The sequence below is a fragment of the Dermacentor silvarum genome, chromosome 8, assembly GCF_013339745.2.
Source record: "Dermacentor silvarum isolate Dsil-2018 chromosome 8, BIME_Dsil_1.4, whole genome shotgun sequence".
Lineage (NCBI taxonomy): Eukaryota > Metazoa > Arthropoda > Arachnida > Ixodida > Ixodidae > Dermacentor > Dermacentor silvarum.
In genome coordinates, this window is record NC_051161.1 from 23,849,634 (window position 1) to 23,861,151 (window position 11,518).

The 11,518-nt window shown below is 46.6% G+C and overlaps 1 protein-coding gene across 1 annotated transcript; it reads right to left on the reverse strand.

Annotated features, from left to right (window-relative positions):
* Window positions 1–3,749: 3,749 nt before the first annotated feature.
* Window positions 3,750–7,610, reverse strand: LOC119460816 (mitochondrial nicotinamide adenine dinucleotide transporter SLC25A51). The gene is made up of 2 exons (XM_037721911.2): window positions 7,213–7,610; window positions 3,750–6,499 (listed from the first exon to the last, which is right to left on the reverse strand). The coding sequence occupies exon 2, from the start codon at window positions 6,419–6,421 to the stop codon at window positions 5,516–5,518; it is 906 nt and encodes a 301-aa protein (XP_037577839.1). The 5' UTR covers window positions 6,422–6,499; window positions 7,213–7,610; the 3' UTR covers window positions 3,750–5,515.
* Window positions 7,611–11,518: the final 3,908 nt, after the last annotated feature.

The following is an 11,518-nucleotide window of genomic DNA, read 5'->3' on the forward strand; positions in this document are numbered from 1 at the left end:
TCCATCCATTAGACGCCTGGTAGCTGCCAGGGAGCTGTTCATTCTGCCCGGCAGAAGTTGTCTTGCGTGCTGCTTCAAGCCGCTACGGTCGCTTGAACTCCTCCGACGGTGTTGTAGCTTTATGTGGGTGCGACATACCCGCATATAGTTACAACACCGTCCGAGAAGTTCAAGCGCCCCCCCCCCCCCCCTTTTTTTTTTTTTTTTTTCTTTTTACAGCGAAGCTGTCTATGGCTAGGATCCGGGATTTTATGGCGTCCGCGCCGAAAAACTCGGCCCTAAAAAGTGAGAGTGAAAGAGCCAACAAAAAAATTGTCGCACTTTCACCTGAAAGGCGAAGCATCATTTGCGATAGCCAATTAGTAGAAAGCTATACGGAGTAAGGATAGTAGTTTTATCAGCTGTACAAACTTGGGCATGCAGCAGCACCAGCAACGCGCAGAACTGTTGTCGATGCCGTCGGCGTTTTGCCCGCGTTCGCACCGAACGCGCGCGGCGTTGGTGACTGTTGCCGGTGTCTCTGGGGGCGGCTCGGAGGTTTTCGACGAGATCAGAACGGGACACTCGTCGAGCAGAGTCGGAAGTCTTTACCACATTCTCGCCTCGCAACGTTTTTATATGAATACGCATTTGGTGCCGCAGCTAAACGTCGCCTCCCCTCCCTCCCTCCCGGCCCCCCCATCCTTTCTCGCGACGGCGCAGAACGCGCGTTTGTTCTCTGCCGTGCGTTCGCTCCCCGGGAAAGCTCGCGTCCCTCGTGCCCTTTCACTCGCACATACAGTGTCCGGCGTGCGGCGACGATTTCATCCTTTCATCGCCGTTGACGTCATACGGAATCTCACGGCGACGGCAAACGGCGACCAAGGGGACAAGGTTGGCGCCCCTCGGCGCAACCGCGCGAACGCGATGTTCTCTAATACGATTAGGAGTCTAAAAGTTAAAAAAAAAAAATGTCACAGTTTCGCCCTAAGGGCGAAGCAATGAATGCGATAGCAACACAGCAATGTCATACGAAGTAAGGTGAGCGGCTTTGGTAGCAACAACACGCAGAACTGTTGTCGACGCAATCGGCGTTTTGCCCGCGTTAGCTCAAAATGCGTGCGGCGTTGGTGACTGTTGCTGGAACCTCTGATATAAATAGGCACTTGGTGCCGCAGCTAAACGTCGCCTCCCTTCCCTCCCCCTCCCCCACGGCCTCTCGCGCGTCTGAAGAAGGCGCGTTTGCTCTACATATATGGTGATTGTAAAGGAGAAAAGAGACGCCTACTTCTGCAGCCCTTAAGCGAGCACGGAGCAGAACGCGCGTTAGTTCTCCGCCGTGCGTTCACTCCCCGTGAAAGACGCGCCCCTCGCGCCCTTTCACTCGCATATACAGCGTTCGGCGCGCGGCGACGATTTCATCTCCAAATGACGTCATACGGAACCTCACGGCGACGGCGACGGCGACGCCAGAAATCTGCTTTTGAGTGTCCATATAATTGCTATCGCAATAAAAACAAGATTGCGACAGCACCCATCTCACGATGACTGAGACGTTAATGCGTTAACATTCAATCAAAAACTTGGAGGACGCTTAAGCTTCGCCTTTAAGAGTGGAACGCGATAGCATTCAAAGATTCTTGAATGCTTGTCAGGCTTCCCTTTTTTCTTTTTCTTCACCTTCGCCTCTGCGCGCCGCTGCCGTTTTACGCTGCCGTAGAAGTCTATGCAGTTACTCTACGCTGCCAAGGACGTGAGCGCCATCTGGCATGGCGCGCCGGCGCCGGTGCGTGCATGGGGGCTGCGCATGAGCCGCAACTAGAGTACACTCTAGCCGCAACTCACTATCGCACTATGGTCCATGGAGGAAGCTATGGCCCTAGAATTCAAGGGGCCACAATCGCGCTACGGAATCGCACTTCTCCACAGACCTCTCTCTCTTGCGCGTGCCATGGCTGCGCGAGCCGCGCCACGCTGCGCGGCGACGTGCCGCGGTGCGAAAGATGACTGCATTCACTTCTTTCTCTACAGCCCGCCGCACAAGCAGCTGCAGCTGGGCCTGGCCTCAGAGACCTCCTCGGCGCTATCTTGTGGGTCACGCCCAGGCCGTGCAGTCGCTTCAAGGAGGTCATTCTAAAGCTTCCTTGATTCGCTTCTCCCTCTCCCTGTAGTTCCCCGCGCGGGCTGGAAGCTGGGCCTGGCCTCCGAGGTCGCATTGGCATCGGTGCGATCCCGGAGGGCGCGGCGAAGTTCGCTTGCCTCCTCGATCACACAGCGGAGCGCTGTGTTTTGTGCCACGTGCTGCTCGATCGCGACGAGCCAAGTGGAAAGCGGACGCGAAAGACTATCACAGTGGAACAGAAGGCAGCTCTCTAAAGGCTGTCACGTCAGGAGCGAAGTCGCGCGTTGCAACTTGCACACGCCGAAGGTTTTTCTGTTGTTTTATTCAAATTTCATCGCATACATGGCCGTGTAGCGGTTCCGTGGGCCGCAAAACCGTATTTTTATTTCCATGTTTACAACTGCGCACCCCGTTAGCCATATATTGCAGTAAATAGCAATAAATGATATAACAAAGTTACGGATATAACGAAGTCACTTTGGCGTCCCTTCAACTTCGTTATAACGAGGTCTGAGTAATAATTACCGAATTGCTCACTGTGAGGCAGTGAGCAATCCTATGATCCTCACGTGCATACGTTTAATTATATTTCGCTTATTTGTATGGCTTTGCAGATTGAGTCTGAGTCTGCTCTAATAACTCTCTAAATTTATTTTTTACGAGAGCTTATGGCACCCATTCATGGGGGTGTTAGTCGGAATGTATAAAATTATCTGGATAGCTGAAGGCTTGAAGCATCACTTTTAACAAAACTTTTGATTTATAAAGTTTTTGGACTGAACAAACAAGTTCATCAGATTAAGAGTCAATTGTAGCAGGCATGTTAAAGAAAGTGAATTAGAGGTTTGCACAAGATGTGTATACAATCTGTCACATAACTGTAAAAGCCAGGACTCTTGTTGCCGGTGTGTGTAAAATCCTGTGTGATGGAATCGACACTTGCCTGCCGCAATGTTGAGCTTCAGTTGTGCTGAGGTCAAAAAAAAAAAAAAAGAGCTGCAAGCTGCCGTCGCCGCGGCAGCTTGCGCAAAAGTAATCTTTACTGGGAAACATATCTGGGGAGCGCTACATACGTCACACTGTTATCAGAAGTGCCTTATCATCAATTATGTGTTTTGGATGCTTGATTTGTGCTTGTTCTTGAATGAAACGAATGCTGTTCTGTATGTTGTATCATCATCATCACCATGAGCCTATACTTATGTCCACTGCAGGACGAAGGCTGTTGCTTGCCTACGCGATCCTGTGATCCGCGACCCTGCGATCTGCAATTACCCCCGTCTTGCCGCCTTCAAATTTCCTAACTTCATCACTCCACCTAGTTTTGTGCCATCCAAAGATTCCAAAGAATGTATGCACTTTTTGCTTCACTTTGATGAATGCTTGAAGCCTCTGCCTTAAGGGAGTACGAGCCACTGCTCCTGCCCCCATTTTTGCTGACGGACTACATTTTTGCTGACGGACGCGGACACATTTTTGCCCACATTTTTGCTGACGGACGCGGACACGACACATATCGACCACCGAGAGGCTAACAGCTTCGCTGTAATATAATGGCGACCACCTTAGTTGCAGCCATCGCTGTCACAGTGCATAACAGCCTGAGGTTCAGGCACAGGCTAGACTGAAGTTATAAGACACCAAAAGCAATGCGTGTGAAAGGTCCAACTTTCAGGTGCATTTTATTTCTGTGCAATGCATGATTTGCCGTAACTTAAGCTTAAGTGAAAGAGCTGCATAAACAATGTTAAAACGATGCAACCATGCACCATCATTATAAATTATTTATCAATAACATGTGTAAATAGTATTGCTCTGTACATTGAAAAAAAAATGGGCTTGTACACACTCACACAAAGTACTGCACATTGTAACATTCACAGAGAGCAAATGAGATATTCACCATGACAACTCAGACACACAGTAGTACTTTACCAAATTAAATGTCACCACTAGTGTTAAGCGCAGCTCTGAAAGATATTCCTAGTACACAAAATACTAGTGTGCACAGATAATGAAATTTGTCTTTTACGTTTTAGTTGATTTTTTGCAAATCAAAGTGATAGAAAAGTATTAAAGGCAAAGAAAGTAGCATCTAGTGAAGCGAACCTCGCTTGATTGCAGTGACTAAAGCTACTGGCTGAAAATTGTGACAGAGCACGACTGGAAGAAATAAAAAACTAATGGTGAAAGAAGACTACTACTTGCTGCTCTCTCCAAGTGCTCTTGAAAGACTGAGGACTATATAGAATGTTCAACTCTCCTTCAACGTTCCTGTTGCATCACTATGTAATGCCCTATGAAATGGATCTAGTTACGAAATACCTTGAAAAAGATTTTTCCATACCGTGTTTCTCAAGTGTTTCTTGTGTGCATTACAAGGGAAACATGTGGCGACATAAGGGAGCCAAACTGGTTTTGACTAAGAATCCAGGTGACTGTGAAAGAAAGAAACAAGAAATATCGGCAACTACTTGCACAACTGACCCCTTGTGCTTCTCCATCCTAATTTCACTGACTTTCATCACAGTAAGAAAAGAAAGGGGTCAACATTTCTTGTGGTTGTTGAAAAGGTTACACCTGATGAACTTCAAGTTTGCATGACAAGCACACTGCAGACTGCAGTCCATTCTTCAAGTAAGTGGCTTTACATCGCAATTCTGGGCAAAGAAGTGATGCTTTTCCTCTTTGGTATGAATTTGAGACAAAGCAAAAATGTTTTACACAATGCAACCTTAAGTACAAGTATTGTGCAAAAGTGGGAAAGTAATCAAATTTGAGTAAACTAGTTAAATGTGCCTGCATTGGTACTTTTGTCCCACTGAAATACAGCCAGCGACAGCAACAATGAGCTAATTTTAAGATAATTTAAGGCTAGTAAAAAATTGCTATCAACAAAACAAAAATAGCCCCAGTAGTGCATTTTTACAAAAAACATGTTTGCTTAGAAATAGCTTTACTAACAAAATAACACAGAATAATGTGCATACCATTTATAGTGCATAATGTATTGAAATACACAAGAATGTCCAACCTTCCGAAGTCTGTGCAGTCTTCTTTATGATGCCTCACGCATGAGCACTACATGCACTTTTGCATTCTGGCCACATAAAAGAGCAACAGTATAACAAAACAAAAGTATCTACAAGGAAGCATGCCAGAAGACATGAATGTTCATAATAAAAATGTATACTGAGAGTCACCACTATATGTAAAACTATAAGAGCATCACTTTTTCTTCCAATAAACATGCACACACGTGAACTAATGACGCAAGCTATTCTATAATTTAAGCATGCCTAAGGACGAAGCTCCTTTATGTACCCTGACCAATATAGGGCACAATTTCACAGCAGATGCATGGCTAAAACAAAGCACCAAGTTTTGAACAGGACGTAATAGGTTACAAAAAGCTCACCAACTGCCATGACTGCTCTTAACATAATGCATATATTGTGTCCTTAAGAATTCGTACGTTGCATTGATGATGCCCCACGAGACTAGCGCCCGTGTGTAGTTAAGGTGCACACCATAGAACATTTTACGAAGGCTCTTCCGTTCTGCGTAGGTCTCCTTGAAGACGGTTAACATGCTAGGGCGTGGAGGGCCATACTGCACTTGGATTATCGTTTTAATAACGTTAATAGGATAGAATATAGTGCTTACAAATGCGCCTACCATAGCACCGCTCAGAAAGTCGCACAGTGTCCGCTGCCAGAGAATTTTCTTGTCCATCGGCACGAGGCGTCCCATTTCATCCCTCAGGGTAAAGAACATGAACGTGCTTGGACCATTTCGGAGAAGAATGGGCACCAATCCCCTGTAGTACTCCCTGATGCCGTACGGAGACAGGAATTTGAAGGCATCAACTGTGTTCTTGAATCGGTGATGGTGTTCCTTGTCTTGCAGCAAGGCTTGAACCCTTTCCAAAGGAGTGAGTATGGCCTCCGTGGAACCGGCCATGAGGCCAGCAAGGAACTTCACGGTGAGATCGTTCGCCTCGGGAAAATGATGAATTGTGAAGCGACTATAGCCACTGAATGTGCCAAACATAATGGAGACCGAGATGGTCTTCTGAACAAGTGGTGGCAGGCAACCACGGTAGAGGTGGCGAAAACCTTCACTGCGGAGCTGGTCCAAGGCATGGTTGGTACGCACACCATGGAGCATCTGCCTAAACATCACCTTGTTCATTGGAAAAGTGCAGATTATGTTCACGAAGGCCGCACCCCAACCACAAACAAAAGCACACATGTCATCGTCGGGTGTGGTGACATGATAGCTGCTGTGGCCTCGCTGTTGGAGAGTCACGGATCCCATTCTGGCGTCGACGTCACGCAAACAGCCCCAGTGAAAGGGTGGGCTATTTTCACATCGCAGCAGCTGTCGATGCTCAACCTGTAGGAGGAGGATGTTGCATCACTGAAAAGCTCTCTTCATATCACAGGACATAAATGTCAATAAATGTAATCAACAAGCAAACAAGCAAATAGTAAAATGCACAACAAAAGCCTTGTACGTAGGTCCGTACGTAGTAATGCTCACATTAAACGGTAATGTAATACTGACAACCTTGAGTTCCTGAATCAAGGTTAACGTATTTAATTGGTATTCTAGCTTCCCGAACGAAGTCTTACAGAGGTTATCATTTGAGCGCAATAGGCGTGTACCTTTAAGATGAGCGGTTGCTCGATCTAATTGCGTTGAGACTAAACGCGGTTCCTGCTGGCACCACACATGGCAGTGTAGCCACGAGAACTCATGAAAAGTGACCATCTACGAGAACAGACCACCAAGCCGCGTTTTTCAGAGTACTCTTTTGCACGTAGGCATCGAGCCACACGCATATATTCTGCGATACCTAAACAGACGGCTTTCCTGTGAGAGAAAAAAATGGTAAAATTACCAAAAAGAAAAGAGCTGCGGTGGCATAGCTGTTGGGGCATTCCTACTTAGAGGTAATTCCCACGTCGAGGTAGTTGACGCCACAAGGGTAACAACGAAGCGGGCAAACGGGAGGGGAAATCATAAAACGTACACCAAGATCACTAACGCAGACATCACTTTCGATTTTAATTTGACCGATGCTTATTGATCAGTTGCATACTTACCGCTTGTGCAAGCAGCAGGACGTGTCTCAAGGTGCAGAAACTGGTTCTGTCTGTCAGATAGTCTCGTGCGTAGAGACAGCATTAGCTATTAAACTATCCATCACCTGATTTCAATCACCCCACGGTCAAAAAAACAGACAGCAGTCGACGCCACTGTTGCCTACCAAGGCAGTTCTTTTCTATCTCTCTCGGCTGGAAGCACGGCGCCAGACGCAAGAGAAACAGGGAAAAGAAAGAATTTCGTCGTAGTGCTGAGTAAACAAGCACACAAAAAGATAACAACACGGGCGTTATGCAAACATGACACAAATGCTTGTAATGTGCACCAAAGTTTAGTTTCTAATCTCACGAAATGCACTACAGAACACCCTTGACATTCTGCGACCTTTAACAATGCGATCGCTTCGACAATGCGATCGCTAGAAACTTAGCGGCCTATCTGCACTAAATTCCGCAACAATGTGCACTTTATCCAGACTCGCATGCTATGCGGAGCCAATCCAATCTAGATTAGCGATATGGCGCCGGTCATAGCATTCGTGGACTACAGTGCCTCGAGTGCCTAGGATTATCCTGCAGTTTGAGCTTGTGGGCCGGTTCCTTGATACGATTGCATTTTCTAAAGATTGTCTGTGGTGACAGCTCAACACGGCCTTTCTGCCAACCTTACAGTTGGGCTCCGTCACTAGGCCCCGTGGCCGTGACAAGAGAAAATTTCTAGCCAGTTGGCTCGAACATGCCCCATTTTCGCGCTGCTGTTTCATCGACAGCAGGACAATCGATGCCATGCAACACGAAAACAATACTTTAAGAAATAGCCGATCGTGTCTGGTTGGCTCATCGGCGACCAAATTTCGAAGTCCGCTAGATCGCTGCAGCTCGCCCTTGCTTCGACGGCTGTATGTCCGTCGACTCGTCAGCCAGGCCCGTCGTCGTCATCCGAAGAGCGGTGTGTCTTGAAAGGACGGGGCTCAACCTGGACGCCAAAGACTGCTAAGCGAAGTGGTGAGACAGCTCCAAGACCACATCGGCAAAAAAGCCGAAGGTAGCAGATAGCTGCTTCGCCAACCCCGATCGCTCTGGCTTTCGCATGTTCACTTCCTCGGCGGGAAGCGCTTTGACCCCACTTGCCGTGTAAACAAACGCGTTGACGTCTGGCTTTTGAAGGAGCTCACCGGCAACTTATTTCCTTTTCCTAATCGCGTTCATGCTCTTGCTGCGAGCTAGTGACACGATTCATTTTCGATGTAAAGAGCCATGTGTGATGTATATTTTAACTATACATCACGAACTCAACAAGGCGCAGTAATGGTTTAGGTTTTATTAAAGCATGCTAGTATGCACCGTGCAGCATCCTGCAGCACAAGAAATTTTCCATTCATAGCAGCTCGGAGTGCTTGGCTGTAGCAAAATCGTCTAGGGTTGAAAATTATTAGATCTTATTATTAGAAGTGTTAGCTTTGAACAGCTGCCTTGTCTGCTCTTAAACCGTGTGTGAGAACAGTTTTTTGTAGCACATATTTCTATGCCATACTCTGCACAACTCAGTTTTTCACCACCTTTTAAGAAGAAAAAATAAAGGGTTTGAAGGCACTTGAACAGTTTCGACAGTTCCTTCTCTATTTTTTTTTTTTTTTTATGCACTGGAAGAGCTATTCGGTGCTGTCAGAATCATCCTGCATTTCCACAATTAGATAGGTTATGTGTGAACTGAAATTCTTGTTCTTGCCTGCTCTTTCAGGGCCTGCTTATGGCTTTAGGATCAGCGAGTATGCCACTTGGATGACTGCAACATTTTAATAATGCTGGTTCCCAAGGGTGTCCAGGTAATGAGTTGGTGAGGCACCTTCTAGCACTATTTTTCATTGTTTTTATCTCGAAGATACCCTTCTTGTCTTGCTGGTTGCTTGCAGCGTAACTGAATTATGCTGCTTGCATACTGCAGTAAGCATACAACATGGATTCCTTGCAAAACCTTCAAGATAGCTTAAATGAGGCACAAAGTAGCATGTTCCAGCAACGGTCACTTCCTGTACAGTTCTTTGGCTTGAAATAAACGTACTGTAGAAGTTAAATGCAGCATCAACAAGCTAATGCTTGTCAGGATAGGGTAGTGACTACATATGCACTTGCCTCACACTTGAAACAGCTAGTACGGCACCAAATTTTTGCATCAGTTCCTTCACCATAGTGGCCCCAGAAGCAGTGGTGACTGTGTAGAAAACGTTGCAGCATGTAAGACTACGGTGCAAAAGGAGATCAGGAAGAAGCCACGGTGTGTCACTGTCAGACGATCTACAGGAAAAGAAAGAAAAAAACATCTAGCGGAATCCATCTCATGATGACTGTTGACGTTAATGCAATTAGCATTCAAGAAGTGACATGCTGTATTGCTGAAGATTCCTTTATTCACAATCTGTAGTTAGGGGGCATAGGCTAAGATGCTAATAGGTGACCCGTAAAATGAGAAATCGCAGGGAATTGTGGGGCGCGCCTTCTACTAGCAGCTTCCGGTTCGACGGACGACGCGGCGGCATCGGCGGCATGCTCGGCGCACGTGTTTTTCTACGCGGTTTCAACTGTCAGTCGTGCGAAGCTTTCCGTCCACTTTGTGGACCAGCAATGTCGTACCATTCATGCAGCTGATTTGTAGGTTTCAGTTCACTCTGGGCGCGACGATGACGAGCCAATAAAGGCAAGGATACTCTTTTATTCATAAACGAACTCTGGTTTTCGTTTCGGCAGCTTTTTTTGTTTCTGCCAGGTTTAGCTCTACGACATTTGCCGCTGCTTGGACGCACCGTCACTGAGTGCACTGCCTATGGGTCAGTCACTTTATCAAGCGTATAGAAGCATTACTTAGAAAATTTGGTGCTGAGGCGATGGCTATAGCATCCTGGTAAATACTGCCTTGTGATCATCGCTGCAACCGGCATCGTCAGTAACGGCGCAGCCAGCGTAATTAGAAAATGAAGTGCTGAAAATGTTTGATAACTGCCGGCTTTTCTTGGTCAAAACTCGAGGTTCATTTGAAGTGGTACGTAGTTAGAAGTTCTCGCTTCTTTTTTTTTTGTCAACAAGATGGGGAAATGGCCGTAGCGCCGACATATTACGGCTGCGCATTATCTCTATCTGTATTCAAGGAACTAAGGTGGGCTAGTTGGTTATGAGTATTATGTATGTATCTCGCTGTGTCCCGTATAAATTTGCGCTGTAAAACCATGTTTCGTACTACCTCTATATGTGCATGCGTGTACTAAAATAGTTATTATTGCTTGAGTCAATGTTACAGAATTTGGGATCGAATCCCGGCCACGGCGGCCGCATTTTGATGGCGCCGAAATGCGAAAACACCCGTGTACTTAGATTTAGGTGCACGTTAAAGAACCCCAGGTGGCCAAATTTCCCCTACTACGGCGTGCCTCATAAATCAGATTGTGGTTTTGGCACGTAAAACCTCGTAATTAAATTTTTTTGCTGTTAGAGAAATAAATATCTTGGGGAATCATTCCGTGTCAGCCCTATACACAGCTCATCGCCGCCTGATAAGTGCCACTGTACGTTCATTTTCTTCTTGTTCACTGATGGTTCAGTTTTGGAAGTGGCAGCCATGCCTCTGATGCTTGTGCACAGTTGACTCAGCAATGGACGTTGCAAGGCCGCAGTTACATTAGTTACATGAAACGGTTGAACTTGAGCAGCCAACGCCTGAACTGCCGATCATGGTTTTGCTAGGCGCCTGCAACCGGGTAATCTTGGTGCGTGACAAAGCCGGACTGCAAGCGCACCAATAGGCTTCAGCGGCGAAGCGGTGGCGGTGGCTGCGCTTCCTCGAACCGGAAACAACGAGCAGACGGCGCATCCCAGAATCCCTCGCTCTTTTACGGGTCACCTATTGCATTAATACATTCACGTGCCACAGTGTCACCGCAGACCACAGCGTCTGCACCTTCGGATGCTGTAAAGAAAGCTTCACTAAACACTTCCTCCCAACTGCAACCAGATTTGTACAGCTGGCCCCCACAGATCATAGTGTCTGCACTTTTGAACGCCGCAAAAAAAGCGTCACTTAACGTGGCCTCTAGACCACAGCCAGTTTTGTTCCAATGGCACTGTAGAATTGAATTTCAGCTTATCTGATTTCGAACAAACTATGGTGCCATTATATATTTTAATTTTAAGCTAGAAGAGTGGGCATTCTCAATTTTGTCAGTTCGACATGCAGCTGTAGAGTGCGCTTGCAGCAAGTCGATAAAGGTTAGAAATATAGATATCGCAACAAAGCTGGGGAATTAGGCTGGAAATG